General features: G+C 44.5%; 1 protein-coding gene across 11 annotated transcripts in view; it reads right to left on the reverse strand.

Moving 5' to 3' along the window:
• LOC135577084 (polycomb group RING finger protein 3-like) overlaps positions 1–26,625 on the reverse strand; it is a 104,930-nt gene that overhangs the window by 9,817 nt on the left and 68,488 nt on the right. For 10 of the 11 annotated variants that reach the window (XM_065044772.1, XM_065044773.1, XM_065044774.1 and 7 more), the window contains one exon: positions 25,150–25,230. The exons of the other annotated variant lie outside the window; for it this stretch is intronic. In XM_065044772.1, coding sequence (XP_064900844.1) covers positions 25,150–25,230 — 81 coding nt within the window. The remainder of the gene's footprint in view (positions 1–25,149; positions 25,231–26,625) is intronic. 11 annotated transcript variants of the gene reach the window in all.

Here is a 26,625-nt window from a genome sequence, read left to right on the forward strand (position 1 = left end):
GTGTCACCTGCAAACTTACTGAGGGTGCACTCAATTCCCTCACCCAAATAGTTGATAAAGAGATTAAACAGAACTGGCCTCAATACTGAGCCCTGGGAAACAGCACTTGTGACTGGCTGCCAACTGGATTTAACTCCACTCACCACAATGCTTTGGACCCGGCCATCCAACCAGTTTTTTATCCAGCGAAGAGTATGCCTGTCTAAGCCATGAGCAGCCATTTTCTCCAGGAGAATGCTGTGGGAAAGAGTGTCAAAGCCTTTCCTAAAGTCTAGGTAGACAACATCCACAGCCTTTCCCTCATCCACTAAACGGGTTACCTTGTAATAGAAGAAGATCAGGTTAATCAAGCAGGACCTGCCTTTCATAAACCCATGCTGATTGGGCCTGATCACCTGGGTATTCTGTATGTGCCACATGATGGCACTCAAGATGATCTGCTCCATAATCTTCCCCGGCACTGAGGTCAGACTGACAGGGTTGTAGTTCCCTGGATCCTCTCTCTGGCTCTTCTTCTATATGGCTGTCACATTTGCCAACTCCCAGTCAACTGGGACCTCCCTGGTTAGCCAGGACTGCTGATGAATGATGGAAAGTGGCTTGATGATCACCTCCGCCAGCTCCCTCAGCACCCTTGGGTGTATCCCATCTGGCCCCATACACTTGTGCATGTCTAAGTGGTGGAGCAGGCTGCTAACCCTTTCCCCTTGGATTATTTGGGCTTCATTCTGCTCCATATCCCTGTCTTCCACGTCAGGGAGCTGTGTACCTAGAGCACAACTGGTCTTACTATTAAAGACTGAGGCAAAGAAGGCATTAAGCACCTCAGTCTTTTCCTCGTCCTTTGTCACTATGTTTCCCCCCGCATCCACTAAAGGATGGAGTTTCTCCTTGGTCCTCCTTTTGTTGTTCATGTATTTACAGAAACATCTTTTTTTCCTTTTACAGCAGTAGCCATATCAGCTCTAGTTGGGCTTCAACCCTTCTAATTTTCTCCCTGCATAATTTCACGACATCCTTGTAGTCCTCCTTGAGTGGTCTGCCCCTTCTTACAAAGGACGTGATAAGATAGACAAGGTATTACGAACAAATGTGTGATTTCTCAGACATTGGCAGGACGTGATATCTATTGTGTACTGACCAGCCTTTCCTTCCAGCTCCCCTGGCAGAAAAAGGGATGAATCAGGTTCTTTCAGCAGTGGATGAATTATGAGAATTAACAGCCCAAATGTATTCCTGCTGTCACAACAACTGTCCATGCAGCAAAATGCAGGGAAACCTCCCTGGAATCAATGGGTAGAGATAACTGTGTTTTATGAAGTATTAGGGACTAGGTTCAGGAGAAAAGGGAAAAAATTCTTATATGGATCAAGAGAAAACAGGGACTTAGAGTAATTGTGAAGATGGAGAGTAGAGAAGAGGTTGCAGAGAAATAAGGATAAGAGAAATAGGTACAGGAAACAGCGACAATAAGATTAGTAAATCAGAAGAAATGGACCAAATCTATGTAAGGCTGTGGAAAGCGTTAAAGGATTCAGGAGAAAATATGGCAAAATGGATTAGGAAGAAAACATGGGATAAGTTAAAAAGAGTGATACAACAGTTGAAAAGAAGAGCTGTAGCAGCAGTATACCTCAGTGTTCAGGCTCCACATACCTCAGTATTTTGTATCAAGTAGAGAAAAAAATACATTGTTTTCCTGGACAGAAAGTAAAGGAGCTGCAGGGTGGAGGTAAGCAGGCTGCATGATGTCAAAGGTGATAAAAAGGAGATTGACAGGATTTTCTCTAAGATCCTAGAGATACAAGAGCATGAATCTGCAGCTGCAATGAGGGAGCAGTCAGGGTTTGTGCTGAAAGAAAGGAACAAAGTAAATGGCGGGATTACAAGCTTTGGTCTGTTCAAAGACCTGCTTGGAAGAATTCTGTGTTGTGGTTTAACCCCAGTAGGCAGATAAGCACAACACAGCCACTTGCTTGCTCCCTCCCAGGGGATGGGGGAATTGGAAGGATAAAAGTAAGAAAAATTGTGGGTTGAGATAAAGACCATTTAATAGGGTGTTGTGGTTTAACCCAAACTAGCAATCACAACCCCGATAGGCACTCACTCACTCCCACCCCTACCACCCCAAATAAGGGAGAGAATCAAAAGGGAAGGGAGAAACTCATGGATTGAGATAAACACAGTTTAATAAAATAACAAAATAATACTAACATACCACTACTACTAATAATATATATAAAATGGAAAATAAAATGGAAAAGATACTCAATGCAATTCCTCACAAACTCCATCTGTACTAAGCAGCCAGTCCCCGGAAGAGAGCACCCTGGTCCTGAACAGCTGATCCTGAGGGAATGGTAGAATCATAGAATCATTTCATTTGGAAGAGACACTTAGGATCATCGAGTCCAAACATAACCTAACCTAACTCTAGCACTAAACCATGTCCCTAAGAACCCCATCTAAATGCCTTTTAAACACCTCCAGGTATGGTGACTACACCACTTCCTTGGGACAGAGTTAATGTTTTCTTTCTAGTAGCTAGACTGTTTTGAACTTGGTATGAAAAGAATGTGAGAATTCACTAATGTTTTGGCTGTTGCCAAGGAGACCAAGGACTTTTTCAGCTTTCCAGCTGTAGGTACACATAGCAGCTGGGAGGGGTCACAGGACAGCACCTAGACTGACACCCAGGTTGGTAAATGAAATATTCCCTACCATTAGCTTCATGCTCCATTGTGATGGATGCACTCAACCCCTCCAACCAAACCAGCAGCAGTTTGGTATAGGCTCCAAAGGAGGTAAATGCCTGAACTGCAGCCAGGCCAAGAACTCGTTTTAGGAAACCCATGAGCAAACAGAACAGCACACTGAACACCAATAAGTTGTGGATGCAAGGAGCCTCATATATACCTTTCCCACTGTAAGCAATTTGACTAAGAACCAATCACTTTATTCCTTAAATATGACATCCTGGGTGAGCCGACTTTAAGCTCTGTCTGCTAAAAAAGCGTGGCTGTATGGCGATGATCTTTTACTACTCACAGATCACAGGGTGAGCTCAATTTAAGTTTCATATCAATCATTTAGCTTAAGTAAATGTGTATTAAATAGAATGAATCACTTACTATTACAAGGGCAAGTGTAGGGTCCTGCACCTGGGGAGGAATAACTCCAGGCACCAGTACAGGGTTAGGGGTAGACTTGCTGGAAAGCAGAACTGCAGAAAACTATGTGGGAGTTCTGGTCGACAACAGGTTGACAATGAGTCAACAATGTGCCCTTGTGGCCAAGAAGGCCAATGGTATCCTGGGGTCCATTAAAAAGAGTGTGACCAGCAGGTCGAAGGAGATTATCCTCCCCCTCTACTCTGCCCTGGTGAGGCTGCATCTGGAGTACTGTGTCCAGTTCTGGGCTCCCCAGTTTAAGAAGGACAAGGAATTACTGGAGGGACTCCAGCAGAGGGCTACGAAGATGATTAGGGGCCTGGAGCACCTTTCTTATGAGGAAAGACTGAGAGATCTGGGTCTGTTCAGCCTGGAAAAGAGAAGGCTGACCTTATTTATGCTTATAAATATCTCACGCGTGAGTGGGTGTCAAGAGGATGGGGCCAGACTCCTTTCAGTGGTGCCCAACGATGAGGGGCAATGCGCACAGACCGAAGCATAGGAAGTACCATCTGAATATGAGGAGAAACTTCTTTGAGGGTGACAGAGCACTGGAATAGGCTGCCCAGAGAGGTTGTGGAGTCTCCTTCTCTGGAGGTATTCAAGACCCACCTCGACACATTCCTGTCCAATCTACTCTAAATGTACCTGCTTTAGCAGGTGGGTTGGACTAGATGATCTCCAGAGGTCCCTTCCAAGCCTAATCATTCTGTGATTCTGTGTTGTGTGATTTTTAATGTACTGTCTGCCTCATGTTAAGTGAGCTGAATTTGCTGAAATCTTAAGTTGTATGTTGCAAAGTCCTGTTTGTATTCACCAAACTTGTATCTGCTTAATGAAAACAAAAGCAGCTATAGGTCATCACAGACACCTGTGAGATAAGACCTGCTTTGCACTTTGCTGGGAAGAAATAGAATTCATTCAGACAAAACAACACCTTCAAGGCTGACACGAAGTGGCTATGGACTTTAAACAATACCTACAGCTAAACAAAACAAAGGCCCATCTGAGATCAGTGAAAAGGATCCAATGAGAAGCAAGAAGACCGCAGATTCAAATATTGCTTTTGGACTCAATCATGGTGTGAGGGGTGGGTAAATAGTCTGTAAGGGAATAAAAACCCAGGGATTTCTATGCTTGGCTGGGACCTCTGCCAAGGCACCCAGCTCGAGCCAACTCTGCTGCTGTACTACTCCATTAAATTATTTATTTCTGTGAACTTGGATACCTGAGAGTTTGCTTTGAGAGACCTAGGTTCCAGACTTCAAAGCAACCTGACACCAGTCCTCTGGAGGGGAGATAAGCAGGTTGAGATGCAGAATGATGAAACTTTGAAACCCTAGCAAAGTGATATAAAGAATTGGATGTATACATATAATCCTTTGGGCATAAATCCTTTACCTGTTTTCCCTTACCTTCTGTTTCTCTTAGATATGAACCACTGATCAAGTCTAGGACTAAATTTGGATCTAGCTGCACCTAGACTTCTCTCTAAGAAGGAGTTTAGAAAGCCAAGGGGTCCATTCTGAACCTTGTGACTCAATGCAAGGTCCTCCCTGTACCCTTTTGCATCTTCTGTCCCCATAGAAATCACTCTAAAACAACTCTCACCTGATTCTGCTTGGCATATTTCCTCCATGCAGTAAGCAGTAGAGTGAACCTTGCCATCGAAATCTTAAGTCACACTTTAAGTGATCTAAACAGTGCTCGGTGTCAAGCAGGACCCTAAATCACTCATCCACAACATCTGTATATAGCTGGAGCTAGCTTTTCCGTCTCATTAGTTTTTGGCCTTTTGCTCTTTTGGTCTTCTGTCTTTTGCCTTTTTGCTCTCTTTTTGGAATTGGCTGTTTGGGACTGGGACTCTCTGTTTTCTGGGACTGGCTGTTCGGTGCAATTGTGTTTGCGTACTAACTGCTTTCTGGATCTCCGCTCTTCCAGGATCAGCTGTATGGGACTGGTGATTTTGAGCAATTGCCTTGTGTATCACTTATATGTATATATTGTTGTTGTTATTATCATTATTGGTTTTTGTTTGTTTTTTCTGTCTTATTAAACTGCTCTTATCTCAGCCCTTTTGATTCTCTCCCCCATCTCACTTGGGGGGGGGGGTTAGTGAGCAAGCAGCTGTCTGGTGCTTGGTTGCCAGCTGGGGTTAAACCACGATAATAAATAATAGCAAATAACCTCTTATTTTATGAATTGACTGGATAATGGAACATGGAATCTTCATTTTTATAGTGATATTTTGTAGAAATATAAAGGAATACAGGAAGCAGGGAAAGACCGGTATAAAGATTCAAGAGAATAAATACAAACTTTAACTGAAATAGATAAAGAATTCTGGAAACAACAGTTCCCATGACTATGGCAGAAAAAAATCCTACAGTGTGGAAAAAAATAAATGACCAAGTTGAAACAGTGGGACTCTCAGTTTGTCCCCCTTATACAATATCCATATCCTAAAAAAGCTAGTACTGCTCTGGGAGAAATCATTTAGGAGTATTTAGAACAAGGTGCTTTGTGATAAGTTATAAACTCACATGTCAGGGTGCAGTGAGAGCCATCTGCTCCCTAAGGGATGAGGAGCCAAATGCAATCACAAGGCCAGCAAGGCAGGGGCCTTGCTGGCCAGAGCCCTCACAGTACCTGAGCAAGGTGAGCGGGGTAGACACAAGGATGGTAAACAAGTTCAACTAAGAGTCCAGATCCTCAGCAAGTTCATGGTGATGAGGCAAGTCCAAGATCAAGCCAGGAAGTCAATCTGCAGGTTAGTGTCAGGATCAGGTCCCATGAGAGTAACCAGAGTCAGACAGTGATCACCAAGTAGCTCCATAGTAACGAGGCAAGGCCAAGGTCAGACTAGGAAATCAGTCTGCAGGTCAGGGTCCAGATCATTGGGGTCTATGGCCAAGCACAGCTGTGGCTGACCTGGAGCCCAGTACTCCTATGACATAGGCAAGGACTGAAGGCTCATGTCTGAGCTGAACTGGGGCTCCTGGGCAGAGGATCTGGAGGCCCCAAGTAAGGCTGATCAGGACCATTAAGACCTATTAGTGCCCTCGGGGGCTTGACAATATAATTCTCCATTATGGCCTGTTAAAAAGGCTGATAAAGACCTTGGAGAATGATGGTATCCTACTGACAGATAAATAAGTTCATCCTGAGGATGGCTCCTTTTGTAGTATGCATGTCTAAAATTATTGCTAATTTACAAGAAAATATCAAGTGGTTTTCAGTTATACATCTGTTTCATTGTCATCTGACTTACTGAAGAATCAGTTAAGAGATTTGTTTTCACATTTAGAGACAAATTATATGCCTTTACTTAGGTACTGCAGGGGTTTTACAAAGCAGAAACGTTATGCAGATAATATTCTAGTGATTGAGCTACAGAAGTGTAAAAGACAAGTAGCTGAGTTTTAAGATTAACAGACCAAATAGGATTTAAACTCAATTTGAATAAGGCCCAATTAGGGCAACCCCAGGTAAACTATTTGGGAATTGTAATTGGAGAAAAAGAAAGCTGGTATCAGGAGACCATTATGGAAATTACTGAGAAATAATCAGGAATGGAACAGGAACAGGGAACATGATGCTTTAACTAAATTGAAAGAAGTTGCTTTAAAAAGCTCTGGCTGATTCCATGGGAGCAGTACTATTACAAAAATACAAAATGCATACTCTTCAGAGGGCAGAACATAAATTATCTGGCTGTGGAAAGACTGTTTAGCAGCAGTCTGGGCTATAACAGTCTAAGACTTTCACCCTTGACAGTCCAGATATAATACAATTGCATTAGGTGTCCATGGCAAAGTTTTGGTAGTGTGGAGGCTGCACAGGTAGCCTCTGTGAGAAGAGACCAGGAGCTGCCCTGTGCCGGACACAGCCAATTTCAGCTGGCTCAGCAATAGACCCACCACTGACAAAAGCTGAACCAATCAGCGAAACTAGGAGTGCCTCTGTGAAAACATATTTAAGAAAGGTCAAAAATGTCAGACAGGCAGAGGAGAGGAAAAAAAAAGTGAGAAACAGCAGTGTGAACACCAAGGTCAGAGAAGAAACAGGAAGGGGAAGAAATGCTCCAGGAGCTGGAGCAGAGATTTCCCTCCAGCCCATGAGAGACCATGCTGGAGCAGGTATTCCCCAGAGCAGATAATCACATGGGAGCCCATGGAGGACTCCACACTGGAGCAGCTGGATATTTCCTGAAGGAACTGCGGCTTGTGGAGAACCCATGGTGGAGCATATTTTCCTGACAGGACTGTAGTCTGTGGAAGAGACCATGCTGGAGGAGATTTTTTCCTGACAGACTGCAGCCTGTGGAGAGGACCTGATCTGGAGCAGGGAAAAAGTGTGAAGAGGAAGGATGGGCAAAGGGGATCTGTTATGTACTGACTGTAACCCCCCCATCCACCCCATGCTGCTTGAGGAGTTGGGAATGAAGGAGTGAAGTTAAGCCTTGAGGAAGGTAGTGGAGGTATTTATTTTTTTGTTGTTGTTTTTGTTTCTCACTATCCAAATCTATTTTCATTGGTAATGAAGTAAATTATATTAAATTAATTTTCCCCAAGTTGAGTCTGCTTTGCCTGTGATGGCAATTGGTAAGTGAAATCCCTGTCTTTTTCTTGACTTTTTTTCATCCTATTTTCTCCCCCTGTCCTGTTGAGGAGGGGGGCTGCATGAGTGGCTGGGTGGGCGTTTGACTGCTGGCCAAAGTTAACCCACCACACCAATTTATGGAGTTAATATTAATGAGCTGGGCGTGGTGGTGGTGATGGAGTACTGTATGACTATTACAACAACCAGAACTGAATAAGGGGTGGATCCCAATTGTGAACAAAGAGCAATTGCTCAGGAAAGAAGAACTATGCATTGATGTGCCTGCCCTTTAAAGGAACCTAGTAATAAACTAAAGATGTGGTTCACTGACAAGAGTGCTAGGTATGAACAAGGACAAAGAATAGTCCAATATGTTGCTGTTATTAAAATGGGAGAATAAATAGCAGGAAAAGTGGAGAAAGGATGTACTGAGTTTAGCTGGGACTATGTGGGTATTCAGTTGCTAGACAGGGTCAATATACAACAAAATATTATCTCAAACAGCAGAATTATAGGCTATGACAGAAGTTATTAAAAGACAGCAATCCTTTAAAGAGAACGCATTATCTCTCTTTATCGACAGTGATTATGTTAATAATGGAATAAAATAATAGACTTACGACTGGAAGAAAGGGGGATGGAAAGCAGACAATAGAAGATCAATAGTGATGGAAGAAAACCAGAGGTTTATTTTACAAGCTCAGAGAGACAGTGAGAAAAATATATAAGCATGTTAAAGCACATGAGAGATAGAAAATAATACTGAGAAACAGTTTAGTGATAAAATAGATCAGTTGACTCAGGATAATTGCTGCAGTTTAAACCAGGAAAAAGGTAAAAATAAGAAGACATGGATACTAGGGTTGTCTGAAAGAAAGCAAAGCATCTTAGATTGTCATAATATGTTACACGAAGGAGTACAGTGCACTCTCATTCAAGAAATTTATTAATATATTTGGCCACAAATGAAACAAGAAATTGAACACATAATTAAAAAGTACACAATACAAAAGCAAACTGTAATGATAAGAAAGCAAACTAGTAAAACTAAGATGCCACCTCCATTGCATCAGAGAAGCCTTGGAACCTGGCAAATACTGCAAATGGATTATACAGATAAACTTCGATGAACTAAAGGAGGATATCAATATGTCCTTCTGTACTGGTTTTGGTTGGGATAGAGTTAAATTTCTCTATAGTAGCTTGTATGGAACTATGTTTTTAATTTGTGATGAAAACAGTGTTGATAACACACCAATGTTTTATCTATTGCTGAGCAGTGCTTCCATAGCATCCAGGTCTTTTCTGCTTCTCATACCACCCTGCCAGTAAGTAGGTTGGAGGTGCACAAGAAGTTGGGATGGGACACAGCTGGGAGAGTTGACCCAAACTGACCAAAGGGATATTCCATACCATATGACATTGTGCTCAGCAATAAAACAGCATGGGTGGATGTTGGCAGGGGCTGCAATTGCTCAGGGACTGGCTGGGCATTGGTCGGTTGGTGATGAGCTTTCTTTTGAATAATTTGCTTTTCTTGGGGAGAGGGGGGTATCTCTGTTTGTGTTCCTCTGCCCGCAACTATTTAGTTGTGTTTGTTCTGAGGATCCAAAGCCCAGCTCTGATGCTACACAGAGCTGCATATCATTGGGACACATATCTGAGAAAACCTGCAAGAAGATAAGAAGGGCAAAACTAGGGATAGGCTAGCTGAGAACTTTTGGTCAGATCAAGCCACTAATATCAACAGTAAAAGCTAGATGAAACTGGTTTGATCGTTACAATAATGTGTTAACTTTTTCAGTAGTGACCATGTTAACACATGATTGTAACGATCAAACCATTCATGTACTGGGGCATTATATGACAATTATATTAGGATACCTAACTAGATATTGTAAAATGTACATCTTTAATATAATTGGGAAAGATCTACTGTAAATGTAATCTTATTAATGATGCATACTGGTTAAAGATAACATAAGTGGTTAAAGGGAAAACTAAAGATGGTCAAGAGAGACTTCAGGGCCTTGGGATGACTGGTCAAGTGATCAGGAGCACAAGTAGTGTTCTCCTCTGTCCCCACAGTTGCAGGGTATGATGAGGAAAGATACAGGAAGACCCAGCAGATCAATACCTGTCTGCAGGACTGCTGCCACCGGCAGAATTTTGGGTTTTTTGATCATGGGTCAGCTTACATGGCACCTGGTCTGCTAGCAACAAATGGGATGGACCTGTCTCAAAAGGGGAAAACGATCCTGGGGCAGGAGTTAGCGGGACTTATTGAGAGGGTTTTAACCTAGATTTGAAGGCAGAGGGGGAGGAAACCAGATGTGGCAGAGTCCTGATTGACCAAAATGGCTACACCTCAAAAGAGGACATATCAGAGCCAAGGATCTCTACCAAGAAGCCCATGCTAGAGGCTGGCCAGTAACTCAAGAAAACTGTCAAACCTGTATCTCAGCCTGCAACCAGTGTCACAGAATCGCAGAATCACAGAATCGACTGGGTTGGAAAAGACCTCAGAGATCATCAAGTCCAACCCTTGGTCCAACTCTAGTCCATTTACTAGATCATGGCACTAAGTGCCATGTCCAATCTCAGTTTAAAAACCTCCAGGGACGGCGAGTCCACCACCTCCCTGGGCAGGCCATTCCAATGCCTTACCACTCTCTTTGTAAAGAATTTCTTTCTAATATCCAGCCTAAATTTCCCCTGGCAGAGTTTAAGCCCATGCCCCCTTGTCCTATTGCTAACTGCCTGGGAGAAGAGACCAATCCCCACCTGCCTATAACTTCCCTTCAGGTAGTTATAGAGAGTGATGAGGTCACCTCTAAGCCCCCTCTTCTCTAGACTAAACAACCCCAGCTCCCTCAGCCTCTCCTCGTAGGTCTTATGTTCAAGTCCCTTCACCAGTCGTGTTGCTCTTCTCTGGACCCACTCCAGCACTTCAATGTCTTTCCTGAACTGAGGGGCCCAGAACTGAACACAATACTCCAGGTGTGGCCTCACCAATGCAGAGTACAGGGGAAGGATCACTTCCCTTGTCTTGCTGACCACGCTATTTTTGATACAGGACAGGATACCGTTGGCCTTCTTGGCCACCTGGGCACACTGTTGGCTCATGTTGAGCTTCCTGTCAATTAGTACCCCCAGGTCCCTTTCTGTCTGACTGCTCTCCAGCCACTCTGCGCCCAGCCTGTAGCGCTGCAGGGGGTTGTTGTGACCAAAGTGCAGCACCCGGCACTTGGCCTTATTGAACTTCATCCCATTGGAATCAGCCCATTTTTCCAGTCTATCCAGATCCCTCTGCAGAGCCCTCCTGCCTTCCAGCAGGTCGACACTCCCTCCCAACTTGGTGTCATCAGCAAATTTGCTGATGATGGTCTCAATCCCCTCATCTAAATCATCAATAAAGATGTTCAACAGGACTGGACCCAACACTGACCCCTGGGGAACACCACTAGTGACTGGCCGCCAGCTAGATGCAGCCCCATTCACCAGCACTCTCTGGGCCCAGCCCTCCAGCCAGTTCTTAACCCAGCGTAGAGTACACTTGTCCAAGCCATGGGCTACCAGCTTTTGCAAGAGTATATTATGGGAGACAGCCGTTTAGACAGACATCCTCTAAAAGAAGCTCCCTTACACCTGAGACAGGGAAAAGGACTTTGGGAAGCCTGGCAGATATATTATATTGGTCCTTTTTAAAAGTCTGAGGGAAAACAGTATGTGCTAGTAGGAGTAGAAATAATATCAGGATTAGTTCAAGCAATGGCATTTGCTTGAGTAACTGAAGAAAATACAGTGATCGCTTTGGATTGCTGGTTTGGCACTTTTCCCAAGTCACAATCTATCCAATCAGATAATGGTTCTCATTTTACCTCCAAAGACGTCCAAAATTGGGCAAGCAAAGAAGGAATTGCGTGGGTTTTCCACACTCCCTATTATCTGGAAGCTAATGGGATAGTAGAGAGAACTAATGGCCTTCTCAAACGCTTCCTAAAACCACAGGAAACTGGGTGGGCAAACTGCCTGCGAGAAGCTACAACTCATGTAAATAGCCGGTGGGGTAAGAATGGATGCCCAAAAATCACAGCATTCTTCCCTGAGCCACCGACTATAATCTCAGCTCTTTCTGGTCCTGATCACCCCAGGAATTCGTCATACTACCCTGGTCAACCTGTGTTAGTAGAACTCCCCACAGTGGGAGAAGTACCACTAGTCCTTAAAGAGCCATTAAACAAATATGCCTGGAAGGCAAAAGATGCTCTTGGAAAGGAACACAAAATCAACACAAGATGGATTATACCTTCCTTTTAATATTTCAGCCCAGTTCTCTTAGGACCGAGCATACTCTCTTTTCTTTTAACAGATGAAATCCGTGGGACTGAATCAAAACCACCACTGCAAAGACTAATGCTAATCTCAGATAAACTTTGTTGGTAATTCTCAGAATGTATCATGTACTATTTCAGGTATTACTTTTGTCAGCCACTTTCTCCATTCTTAGTATCTCGGCGAACCTCCAGTATGATATCTCCAATCATGAATGGGAAAATGAGTTTATAACTCTGGGTCATCACATAGCTCGTACATATAACCTCACCAATTGCTGGGTATGTGGAGGACCATTAGATCTGGAAAGCTGGCCATGGACCTCTGTCCCCATCGCTCCCAAATGGCTTGTGAGCAATTATAATATAATTGGCAACAATACCTTTTGGGAAGAAAATGCACCATCACCCTGGCTAATACAATATCCAGCTCTAGATCAATATTGTCTGAATCAAACCCCAAAAGATGGTGGTTTTATGGGAATCAGTAAATGCAATTGGACTTATACGTGTGATGATCACTGCATTACTCATGACTGTGTACCAACTGACTGTTCTAACATTAACCTGCGCTCAGCGAATATTCCCAAGGAGAAAAAACAGTATTATAGGCTATATAACACCAATGACAATTCCCTATTACCCTGCATAGGGAAATGGGCTTGGGTGAATGTAACCGGATACCAGAAATGATTTGCCATTTATTGGTCCTCAAAAAATGAAACAACAAATATTGGGGGAATTAAAGTTAGGTGTAAATGGATGAACAAAAGAGTCAGGCTCTTCTCGGTGGCAAACAATGATAGGACAAGGGGTAATGGGATCAAGCTGGAACACAAGAGTTTCCACTTAAATGTGAGAAAAAACTTCTTCTCAGTGAGGGTGACAGAGCACTGGAACAGGCTGCCCAGGGGGGTTGTGGAGTCTCCTTCGCTGGAGACATTCAAAACCCGCCTGGACATGTTCCTGTGCAACCTCACCTAGGCATTCCTGCTCCAGCAGGGGGATTGGACTAGATGATCTTTTGAGGTCCCTTCCAATCCCAAACATACTGTGATACTGTGAAATTGGTGCCTGGTCTTGCAAAGCCACAGATCTTATCCGAAATCAGACCATTCTACAGTCTACTCCATTAGGAGGAGCTGACTCACCTTCAGAACCCACAGACAGGTCTGTTTGAGAATGGTGTTCAAGCCTTAAAATGTCATTATTGGATTTGTGGTCAGTATGCATACAAACTACTGCCAGCAAATTGGACTGGCGTATGCTATGTCGGAGTAATCCGTCCCTTATTCTTTCTGCTCCCTGGAACTGATGATAAAGACCTAGGTGTCCGGTTGTATGATGATCTCACACAAAAGATCCATTAATACTGCTCTGACAAGTGGTTCTAGCCAAAAGTGGGGGAAAGATGACTGGACCCCTCAACAGATCATTCAGTATTATGAACCTGCCACCTGGAACCCCTATGAGTGGTTTAACGCTGCTCGAGAACCTATTTATAACCTAAATCCCATTATTCTATTACAAGCTGTTTTAGAAATAATTACCAATGAAACTGCTCGTGCCCTGGACCTATTGGCAGACCAGGCCACACAAATGCGAACAACAATTTTGCAGCACTGCATGGTTCTCGACTACCTGTTAGCAGAAGGAGGTGTTTGTGGTAAATTAAATGATTCAAGTTGTTTAAAAATTCATTACAACGGTGAAGTTGTTAAACAAATAACCACTGGAATAAGGAAGTTAGCCTATGTTCCCATCCAAACCTGGAAAAGTCAGGAATTTGATCCATTCTCATGGCTTCCGGGTATCCTACGGATTAAACGCGTTTTGTTTTATATATCATGTGGCTTAGCTATGCCAATCTTTTTACCATGCATTATTCCATGTTTAATACAACTAATCCAACGCATTGCGGTTAATTCACAGTTTGCAGCTGCTTCCTCACCAGACAATGCCAAATATGTCCAGCTGGTATACCAATCAAAATCTTCAACTGTTGAAACTGTATAAGCAAATGCTCTTTTCCCACTCCACTATCCTCTCCTTCTATCGCCGCCTGAAGACCACAAAGACAACACTCTGCAATCACGATAACAATCTGCAATCAAAATAGCAATCTTTGAGCCACAGGGTGGTGTAAGAGATAGTGGCTCTTAGCATACAGTTTGAGCGTGTGTGTGAGACTGTGGTCCTTAACACACAGCATAAGTGTGGAAGGCTGAGATATTGTGAATTATTTGTCTCAAAGCTTGCTTGCTAAAATAATATGCTTAAGGCCTGCTTGTTATAGAAAAATGTTTGTTCATGCTGCTTGCTTAATTAGGCCTGCTGTAAAGGCCTAAATACAGTGAGTTAAAGTGCAAAGTGCATGATCACTGTGAATTGCTAAAACTCCAAGAATGCTTGAAGCTTGTGTAAGCTCAAATGAAGCTCAAGCAATATCAGCCACCAACATCTGTGACCAGGCCTGCAGTGTGCTCAGGCAACACCCACCACCAACTGCCATAAAATGACCAGGTTACCACTTGCAAGTGTGCCCATCCACCACCAGGACCAAAACCTGTCACCTGGGACCGGTGGACCTGAGACCTGAGCGCCACCAGCACCTACTGGGATCTGGACTCTGTTACCAGAACCTGGACTCTGATACTGGCGCAACCTGAGACCTGCAAACTGCCAAGTGTTACCAGGACTTGAGACCTGCTAACTGCCAACACTACTGAGGCCTGGAACCTGAGAGCTGCCAGACAGAAGACGATGTTTGGATGCCTGGCAGTGACTATCTCCTGCTTATCTCCTGTTTATTTTCTTGCATGCTTGCTTGCTTAACTTTCTTCCTAATTACTCCACCCCTTCTCCTCTGTTGCTCTGACTTTAGGTGTGAAAATGAAATAGATTTTTTTACTCTGTCTTTAGGCACAAAAATCGGCGTCTGACCTCGTTTGTGTCTTAATCTCAATGCTGGAATAATTTTTGAACCTTCCTGAGTCCGAAATTGGACCGGGACCCCACACAGAGGCACACCCAAGGGTGACATGCCAGCATCTGAGGGTAGTGCTAATGAGACCCTTCAGTCTGCTGACCCAGTGGAATCAATGGCTCAGCTGAAGTGCACCTATACGCATACACGCAGCACGGGCAACAAACAGGAGGAGCTGGAAGCCCTTGTGAGGCAGAAAAACTATGATTTAATTGCCATCACAGAAACATGGTGGGATGATTCTCATAGCTGGAGCGCTGCAATGGATGACTTTAGACTCTATAGAAGGGATAAGCAAGGAAGGAGAAGAGGTGGGGTAGCCATGTATATTAGGGAGGGTTTTGATTGTCTGGAACTTGAGGGTGACAAAAGGGATAAGGCTTAAGGAGATATTAGTATATCTGTTAAGAGACACTGTTGTATGGTTAATCACATTTCAATGGATAGTTTTATTAACTGAGATAATCATAAAATAATGTAGAATAAAATGTTTATGCTTATAATGATTATACAGCTAATGAAAAATTCTGTGATTATGGATACGGATCTTGAAGAGGTAGGTGAGGATGTGGTGCAAGGCCCACCTACAAGGTCACACAGAAAGAGGCAGTTGACTCCACACCTCAAGACCGCCTCAGATAAGAAAGAAAGAAGGGTGATTGTAGCAGGCAATTCCCTTCTGAGAGGGACAGAGGGCCCAATATGCAGTTGATCCTCATCATAGGGAAGTTTGTAGTCTACCTGGAGCCGGGATCAGGGACATCACCAGGACGCTCCCCAATCTGGTGCACCCAACAGACTACTACCCACTGCTGATCTTCCAGACAGATGGGGAGGAAGCTGCACCCCGCGGTATGAGGGGAATGAAGAAAGATTTCAAGGCCTTGGGATGGATGGTAAAAGAGTCTGGGGCTCAAGTGATTTTCTCTTCCCTCCTTCCAGTTTTGAGTGATGACATGGGATGGAATAGAAAAACTCAGACCATAAACAATTGGCTACAATACTGGTGCTACAGGCAGGGCTTTGAATTCTTTGATAACGGCTGGTTTTACAAAACACCAGTCCAAACAGTGATCACAGTATCACAGTATGTTTGGGATTGGAAGGGACCTCAGAAGATCATCTAGTCCAATCCCCCTGCTGGAGCAGGAACGCCTAGGTGAGGTTGCACAGGAACATGTCCAGGCGGGTTTTGAATGTCTCCAGAGAAGGAGACTCCACAACCTCCCTGGGCAGCCTGTTCCAGTGCTCTGTCACCCTTACTGAGAAGAAGTTTTTTCTCAAATTTAAGTGGAACCTCTTGTGTTCCAGCTTGATCCCATTACCCCTTGTCCTATCATTGTTTGCCACCGAGAAGAGCCTGGCTCCATCCTCCTGACACTCACCCTTTATATATTTGTAAACATTAATAAGGTCCCTCCTTAGTCTCCTCTTCTCCAAACTAAAGAGACCCAGCTCCCTCAGCCTTTCTTCATAAGGGAGGTGCTCCACTCCCTTAATCATCTTGGTTGCCCTACGCTGGACCCTCTCCAGCAGTTCCCTGTCCTTCTTGAACTGAGGGGCCCAGAACTGGACACAATATTCCAGATGTGGTCTCACCAGGGCGGAGTAGAGGGGAAGGAGGACCTCTCTCGATCTACTAACCACCCCCCTTGTAATACACCCCAGGATGCCATTGGCCTTCCTGGCCACAAGGGCACAGTGCTGGCTCATGGTCATCCTGCTGTCCACCAGGACCCCCAGGTCCCTTTCCCCTACACTGCTCTCTAATATGTAATTTCCCAACCTATACTGGAACCTGGGGTTGTTCCTGCCCAGATGCCGGACTCTACACTTTCCCTTGTTAAATTTCATTAGGTTATTCCCCGCCCAACTCTCCAGCCTGTCCAGCTCCCGCTGGATGGCAGCACAGCCTTCTGGCGTGTCAGCCACTCCTCCCAGCTTAGTGTCATCAGCAAACTTGCTGATAGTACACTCTATTCCCTCGTCTAAATCGTTAATGAATATATTGAATAATATTGGCCCCAGTACTGACCCCTGAGGCACTCCACTAGATACTGGCCTCCAACTAGACTCCGCACCATTGACTACCACTCTCTGGCTTCTCTCCTTAAGCCAGTTTGCAACCCACCTCACTACTCTATTGTCTAGACCGCACCTCCTCAACTTAGCTGTGAGGATGCTGTGGGAGACTGTGTCAAAGGCTTTACTGAAGTCAAGGTAGACCACATCCACCGCTCTGCCATCATCCATCCACCTTGTTACATTCTCATAAAAGGCTATGAGGTTGGTCAAGCATGACTTACCCTTGGTAAAGCCATGCTGACTGCCCCTAATAACCCTCTTATCCTTGATATGCCTTGAGATGGCACCAAGGATAAGCTGTTCCATTACTTTCCCAGGGACAGAGGTGAGGCTGACTGGTCTATAATTACCCGGGTCCTCCTTATTGCCCTTTTTGAAGACTGGAGTGACATTTGCTTTCCTCCAATCCTCGGGCACCTCCCCCGTTTCCCAAGACTTGGCAAAGATGATGGAGAGCGGTCCAGCAATGACCTCAGCCAGCTCCCTCAGCACCCGCGGATGCATCCCATCTGGTCCCATGGATTTATGGATGTCCAGACTATTTAATTGCTCCCTAACCCAGTCCTCATCGACTAAAGCAAACTCCTCCATTGATCTGGCTTCATCCGGGGTTTCAGGGGTACAGGGCTCCCCAGGACAGCCTCTGGCAGAGTAGACAGAGACAAAGAAGGCATTCAGTAATTCTGCCTTCTCTGTATCTTCTGCCACCAGGGCACCCACCCCATTCATCAGTGGGCCTACATTGCCTCTGGTATTAGTTTTATCTGCTATGTATTTGAAAAAGTTCTTTTTGCTGTCCTTGACCCCTCTCACCAGATGTAATTCTAAGGAGGCCTTGGCTATCCTAGCTGCCTTCCTACATCCTCTAACAGCAGCCTTATATTCTTCCCAAGTGGCCAGCCCCTGCTTCCATGACCTGTAAACTCTCCTCTTCTGCTTGAGCATACCCAACAGATCCCTATTCAACAACGCAGGCCTCCTGGCTCCCTTCCTTGACTTCCTTCGTGTGGGGATGCTCTGATCCTGAGCGTGGAAGAAGCAATCTCTGAATGCAATCCAGCTGTCTTGGGCCCCTTTTCCTTCAAGCAGTCTTGCCCATGGGATTTCCCCCAGCAATTGCTTGAAAAGGCCAAAGTTAGCCCCGCTAAAGTCCAGGGTTGCAATTCTACTTGCTATTCTGTTCCTGCCACACAAGATGCTGAACTCCACCATCTTGTGGTCACTGCAACCCAGGCAGCCCTCAACCTTTACTGCTTCGACCAGACCCTCCTTGTTAGTGAGGATGAAGTCCAGCAGTGCACCTCTCCTAGTCGGCTCCTCCACCATCTGCATGAGGAAGTTATCATCAATGCACTGGAGGAATCTCCTGGACTGTGGCTGGCTGGCTGAATGGTCCTTCCAGCAAACATCAGAGAAGTGGCAATTACAGAAACATGGTGGGACAGTTCACATGACTGGAATGTGGTCATGGATGGCTATGCCCTTTTCAGGAAAGACAGGCCAGCCAGGCGTGGTGGTGGAGTTGTTCTCTATGTGAGAGAGCAGCTACAATGTACTAAATTCTGCCCAGGAGTGGATGACGAGCGAGTTGAGAGTGTATGGGTCAGGATCAAGGGGCAGGCTGGCAGGGGTGATACTGTTGTAGGTGTGTATTACAGGCCACCAGATCAGGGTGAGGAAGTTGATGAGGCCTTCTACAGGCAGCTGAGAGCAGCCTCACAGTCACAGGCCCTGGTTATTGTGAGGGATTTTAACTTCCCTGATGTTTGCTGGAAGGACTACTCAGCCAGCCAGCCACAGTCTAGGAGGTTCCTCCAGTGCCTTGACGATAACTTTCTGATGCAAATGGTGGAGGAGCCGACTAGGAGAGGTGCACTGCTGGACTTCATCCTCACTAACAAGGAGGGTCTGGTTGAAGCAGTAAAGGTTGAAGGCTGCCTTGGTTGCAGCGACCATGAGATGGTGGAGTTCAGGATCTCCTGTGGCAGGAACAGCACAACAAGCAGAATTGCAACCCTGGACTTGAGCAGGGCAAACTTTGGCCTTTTCAAACAATTGCTGGGGGAAATCCCATGGGCAAGGCTGCTTGAAGGTAAAGGGGCCCAAGATAGTTGGTTAGCGTTCAGGGACTGTTTCTACCCGGCACAAGATCAGAGCATCCCGACGTAGGAAGTCAAGGAAGGGAGCCAGGAGACCTGCGTGGTTAAACAAGGAACTGCTGGGTAAGCTCAAGTGGAAGAATATGAGGCTGTTATCAGAGGATGTAGGGAGGCAACTAGGAAAGCTAAGGCCTCCTTAGAATTAAACCTGGTGAAGAGGGGTCAAGGACAACAGAAAGAGCTTCTTCAAATACATGGCAGACAAAACTAACACCAGAGGCAATGTAGGCCCACTGATGAACGAGTTTGGTGCCCTGGTGACAGAAGATACAGAGAAGGCAGAGTTACTGAAAGCCTTCTTTGTCTTTGTCTACTCTGCCGGAAGATGTCCTGAGGAGCCCCGTACTGCTGAGGCCCCAGAGGAGGTCGGGACAAGGGAGGAGTTTGCCTCGGTTGATGAGGACTGGGTTAGGGAGCAATTAGGCAATCTGGACATCCATAAATCCATGGGTCTGGATGGGATGCACCCGTGGGTGCTGAGGGAGCTGGCTGAGGTCATTGCTAGACCACTCTGCATCATCTTTGCCAAGTCCTGGGAAATGGGAGAGGTGCCTGAGGACTGGAGGAAAGCAAATGTCACTCCAGTCTTCAAAAAGGGCAAGAAGGAGGACCTGGGTAACTATAGACCAGTCAGCCTCACCTCCATCCCTGGGAACCTGATGGAACAACTTATCCTTGGTGTGATCTCAAGGCATGTCAAGGATAAGAGGGTCATTTGGGGCAGTCAACATGGCTTCACCAAGGGGAAGTCCTGTTTGACCAACCATCACCTTTTATGAGGTGATGAGGTGATAACGAGGTGGATAGATGATGGCAGAGTGGTGGGTGTGGTCTACCTTGACTTCAGTAAAGCATTTGACACAGTCTCCCACAGCATCCTTACAGCTAAACTGAGGGAGTGTGGTCTGGACAATGGAGTAGTGAGGTGGACTGCGAACTGGCTGAAGAAAAGAAGCCAGAGAGTCATGGTCAATGGGGCGGAGTCTAGTTGAAGGCCTGTATATAGTGAGTACCTCAAGGGTCAGTACTGGGGCCGGTATTATTCAATATGTTCATCAACGATTTGGATGAGGAAATAAAGTGTACTATCAACAAGTTTGCTGATGACACCAAACTGGGAGTAGTGGCTGACATGCCAGAAGGCTGTGTTGCCATCCAGGGAGATCTGGACGGGCTGGAGAGTTGAGCGGGGAAAAATTTAATGAGATATAACAAGGAAAAGTGTAGAGTCTTGCATCTGGGTAGGAACAACCCCAGGTTCCAGTATAAGTTGGGGAATGACCTATTAGAGAGCAGCGTAGGGGAAAGGGACCTGGGGGTCCTGGTGGACAGCAGTATGACCATGAGCCAGCACTGTGCCCTTGTGGCCAGGAAGGCCAATGGCATCCTGGGGTGTATTACAAGGGGGGTGGTTAGTAGGTCCAGAGAGGTTCTCCTTCCCCTCTACTCTGCCCTGGTGAGACCACACCTGGAGTATTGTGTCCAGTTCTGGGCCCCTCAGTTCAAGAAGGACAGGGAACTGCTGGAGAGAGTCCAGTGTAGGGCAACAAAGATGATTAAGGGAGTGGAGCATGTCCCTTATAAGGAAAGGCTGATGGAGCTGGGTCTCTTTAGTTTGGAGGAGACTGAGGAGACCTTATTAATGTTTACAAATATATAAAGGGTGAGTGTCAGGAGGATGGAGCCAGGCTCTTCTCGGTGACAACCAATGGTAGGACAACGGGTAATGGGTTCAAACTGGAACACAAGAGGTTCCACTTAATTTGAGAAGAAACTTCTTAGTGAGGGTGACAGAACACTGGAACAGGCTGCCCAGGGAGGTTGTGGAGTCTCCTACTCTGGAGACATTCAAAACCTGCCTGGACACATTCCTGTGTAATCTCATCTAGGTGTTCCTGCTCTGGCAGGGGGATTGGACTAGATCATCTTTTGAGGTCCCTTCCAATCCTTAACATTCTTTGATTCTGTGATTCTGTGAAACTGAATGAAAATTGACAATACCGTAAGTTTAACTTAGGTATCAACAGAGAGAGAAGTGTCATAAAGGACTGTTTGAACACCTACCTAGAAGCCACTGGCATGTCAGCATGACACTGCTTCTGAGTACACAGCTGGGGTTGGTCTCCCTGATATTTCTCCAACTGGATAACTATGACTGAGTGTGTGAGGGAATACATTAATACACTGTATAAAGTTATCTGCTGTTAGTAATAGTCTGATCAAGTTTGCCAATGATACCAAACTGAGTGAAAAAGTGAACACTTCGGAAGGGAGAGGCACCCTGAAGGAAGACCTGGATAGGCTGGAAGAGTGGGCTGACAAGAACCTTATGAAGTTCAACAAAGGACAAGTTTAAAGTCTTGCACCCACGAAAACAAAAATCATGAGTGCAGCCCAGGCTGGGATCTACCCGACTGTGTGGAAAGGGACCTGGTGGTCCTGGTGGACAACAAGCTCAGTGTAAGTGAACAGTGTGCTGCTGCAGCAAGGAAAGTCTGCATCAACAAGGGCATCACCAGCAGAGACAAGGAAGTCATTATCCCACTCTACTCAGCGCTTGTCAGGCCACACCTAGAATACTGTGTTCAGTTTTGGTCCCCATTATACAAAAAAGATGTGGACAGGCTGGAGAGGGTCCAGAGAAGGGCTACAAAGATGATCAAAGGACTGGGAAGCCTGCCATATGATGAAAGGCTGAGAGAACAGGGTTTATTCAACCTTGAGAAAAGGTGGCTTAGGAGAGACCTTATCATCATGTCCCAGTATTTAAAGGGTGGCTACAATGAAGATAGAGACTCCCTTTTTACAAGGAGTCACATAGAAAAGACAAGGGGCAATGGGTACAAATTACTTCTGGGGAGATTCCGATTGGACACATGAGGGAAATTCTTCACAATGAGAACAATCAGCCATTGCAATAATCTCCCCAGGGAAGTGGTGAATTCCCCACCATTAGATACTTTTAAGATTCAGCTGGAAAGGGTGCTGGGCCATGTTGTTAAGACTGTGCTTTTGCCAAGAAAGGCTGGACCAGTTGATCCTTGTGGTCCCTTCCAACCTGGTATTCTATGATTCATAAAAGCTCTTATTAATGAATATTGGTTGTGATCCGTTGTGGCAGGATGCAAACCCCCCTCTCTCCCCCTCCCTCCTTCAGTATGGAAGGAGTAGGCACATCTCCCTCTCTCTCTCTGCTGTTTGATGTTAACAGCTTCTTTTGTTTGGCCCCAGAGCACCCTGGCCAGGGCCATTAGGAGAAGGGAGTGCCTAGGCGCCAGTGAGCCGCTGGGCGCCCGCAACCAGTGTGGGGGATGTTTGGAGGCTTCAGGGGCACCCCACGGCCAGTCTGGGGGTGCAGAGAAGCTTCTGGAATGCCTACAGGCAGATCTGATCAGCCTATAAAAAACGGGGTTCTCGTCGAGACTCCGCCCATTGTCGCGGGTCTCTTGGAGCACGAGCAAGATGCTGCCGCCGAGAACCCCCCTCCCCGGGATGGAGACTCTGCTTGCCTTGCCGCCACGTGTGTGAGTAAAACTTCTCGCAGGATTGCGAGTATATTTATACTTTCCATGCACATATGCACGTGTAACTTTCTGTGCTCAATATGAGCGCGTGTAAAATTAATCCTCCCACAATCGCGAGTGTATTTTCCTCCCATGCTTCCACATAAGCACGTGTAACTTCCGTGCACATTTGCATGCGTACTTTCCGTGCTTAATACAAGCACATGTACTTTCCATGCACATTTGCACGTGTAACTTTCTGTGCTCAATAGGAGCACGTGTATAAATTATTTCCTCGCACAATCGCGAGTGTATTTTTCTCCCGTGCTTCCACATAAGCATGTGTAATATTCCGTGCACATTTGCATGTGTAAGTAAATTAACCCTCGCAGGATTGTGAGTGTATTATAAGTTTACCCTCGCAGAATCGCGAGTGTACTAACTTTCCGTACTCACTACGAGTACATGTATCTCTTTAAAAATAATCCCGCACCGTGTTCAGGCAAGTGTGTACTCCTCCTGGACTCAGAGATGGTTCCGGCATTGTTTTGGTGAAGCCATGTGCATGCACTCTGTGGACCGCCTGTTGTATTAGTTGCTGCCCCTTAATAATTTTCCTCAACTGATATCCGAACCTGTATTTAAGTCACTTTTGGAGTGTTAAAACCCTGTTTCTCACCGGTTTAATAAAAGTTGTTTTGGACCCTGTTGTCCCTTAAACTAGCCTCAGGGTGCCTCCGTGACATCTGTGTCTCCCCCAATTCAATCCCCTATCAGAGTAAATGGAATTTACAACAAAATCACTTCCTTTTGTTCAGTATAAACCTCATACCTACGAGTTTCACTTGATACTCTTCATCTCTTTCTCCAAATAAAACATTTACAGTTGCTGCCTTTTCCATGCCACTCTTAACATTAGAAGTCTTCATGATACAGGTAAACAGTAGATTTATAGAGAGGCACAGCAGTGCTCTTGTTTATCTCTCTATTCTTTTCCTAATAATTTCTAGCTTTTCTTCTGGGTTTTTCTTAAACCATTACTGAGCCGATATCTTGATGTGTAACCCTAAAACCTGATTTCTGTTTGATGGCAGTCTACTCAGACCCCACTGTTTTTATATATAAAGTTCAGATACATTTTTTCCCCAGCATGCATCTCTACATTTACCCATATTGAACTTTAGGTGCCCTTTTATCACCTGGTCATCCAGTACTGTAAAAGCCTCCTGGAACCTTTAATCACCAACATTTATCTTTACTGTCTTGAATAACTTTATTAGTGCCAGTGTCACCTCACTATTTAACCTCTTTTCCAGGTACTTCATGAATATGTCATAACTGACCACAGTCTCCTACCTTCCATTTCCCAATCTGAAATTAATTATTTCTTCATAGACAGATAAAAATTGCCTACCTGTTCTCATTCATCCCTTCTATTTATGCATCCAAATGTATTACATCTTTCTATAATACCACAATATTATCCTAGAAGCTTGTGTTGTGTTGCATGTCCATTATGAACACTAACCCCTTTTCAAAGTTATCATTCCCAAATGGCACACACCCTGATACTCTGGATGTGACTTGTATCCTAGATCTTCAACTTGATATTTCATCATACTTACAGTAATTTTATTTGGGTGGCCATAAATAACCAGTGATTGATAAATTATACTCACTATGAATCCCCCATCATTTACTCTTCAGCTCTAAGTTTTTTTGTATGGGGTTTTGGTTTTGTTTTGTTTAGATAAACTAACATCAGTAATCTAGAGACCCACTCAGTTGCTTTCCTCAGCCTTGTTTATGCCTACTAAACATTGCTACAAGCATCTTGAACTGAAGTCGGGAGCACCTCCTTTAATGAGTATATTCAGCCTCTCTCTTCCAAATTACAGAATACGAATGCATTGAATATTTGTCTCTTCTGCACTGTAACCAGTTTAACAATCTACACACAGTAATATTAGTTGTATCTGACTGACATGGCTGAGAAAAATGTCATTCTCAATGCCTTTAGCCTCCTTTACCTTATATATTTTTAATTACTATTAAATTGACATCTGCCATCAATATCCCCTTTTCCTTAGTGGAACATTTTACATTTTCCCCTATTTTTCTCTTTTGAGTTAAGAAAAATATATATTTTTTAAAAATAGTTTATTACACATTTTAAAATAAATCTTTTAACAATTTTGAAGTTATTGCAGTATAGGCCTGCATGATGTATGCTTTATGAACTTTGTTCTTTAGTCAGCTAATGATTTACATGGAACATGAAAATTTTGATGAAAAGCAGTTGTGTCATACCTTAAATCTCCATCTAGTAACAACTACAAACTTGAGTGTATGGTCCTTGCCAAGAATCTCTTCATTGCATAATATATCCAGCTGATGTAAAAAGAAGAAATAATTAATTTATTGAGACACAGAACATGGCTTTGAAACAATACATTTCAGGTAACTCCCAATAAAAAGATCAAAGAAACAGAACTCAATTCTCATGTAAAGACAGCTTTGTCCTTTGACATGCTATGAAAATTGTTTACACAGTACTCAGCAAGTGACTCTCTACTTTGAAAATACATTTATAAAAGGCTATTCCCTACTTATAGATCAGTGTTAAGGACTTTTTTTGCAGACACTTTATACTTGGTTTTATTTTTCTATGTCGGCTTTGAAAGAACTTGATCATGCACATGACCTTAGCCTATTTGACTGCAAGGTGACGTACTGAAACGGTAAGTCACCATGAAAGTGGCATATGCTAATGGTACTTTACCAGAACCTGAGCAAGCTAAGAATATGCATGCAGTCCACTAACATGGCTTAGCTGACAGACAATAACTCAAATCAGGATTTGTCTATAGCATTCAACCAAGTGTTTGCATCCTTAGGGCCTTCTTCCTCAAAAGATATTTTTTACTGGACATACCAATACACTGTTTCCACAAAAATGCCATGTGCCCTTAAAGGGAGACGGAGGACTCCTGAAACACAAGTACTGTTGAATGAACATTCATACATTTCATTAAGGGCCAAGTAGGTTGTAAAACCAGAGATTGCTGCAGTGGAACAGTAAGTTTAAACACAAAAGAAAAAGGTGTAATTACTAAGAAAGCAATCCAGGTTTCTGAAAGGTGTTAGGAATTTTAACACAGATGCTAGATGGGCCAACTACAGGTGACATACAGCTGGATCTACTACTCACCAAAAAGGAAGAACTTTCTGGGGAGATGAAAATCAATGGCAGCCTTGGTTGTAGCAACCATGAAATAGTGAAGTTCAAGATCCTGAAGGGAGCGAGAAAATCAAGTAGCGGAGTACAGATCCTGGGCTTCAGTAGAGCAGAAATTTGCTTTTTCAGGAAGCTGGTAAGTGGGATCCCATGAGAGGCAGATCTGAAGGGCAAAGGAGCTCAAGAGATCACAAGACTTTAAGGATGTCCTCCAAGCACAAGAACAGTCCATCCCAATACTCAGAAAAATGAGTAGATGTATCAGGAGGCCAGCTTGCCTAAAGGGAGCTCATGAGAAAAATGACATATACAGGAGATGGAAGTGAGGGCAGGCTACAAAGGAAGAATATAGAAACACTGCCCAGATATACAGGGATGATTTGGGGAAAGCCAAAGCTCAGCTGGAGCTGAAACTGGCAAGGGACATCAAGGGCGACAAGAAAAACTTTTCCTGCTACATTATCAATTAAAGTATAAACAAGGAAAATGTAAGCCCACTGCTGCATAGAGTGGGAAATTTAGTGACAGTGTCTGCAGATAAGGTTGAG

The sequence above is a fragment of the Columba livia genome, chromosome W, assembly GCF_036013475.1.
Source record: "Columba livia isolate bColLiv1 breed racing homer chromosome W, bColLiv1.pat.W.v2, whole genome shotgun sequence".
NCBI lineage: Eukaryota > Metazoa > Chordata > Aves > Columbiformes > Columbidae > Columba > Columba livia.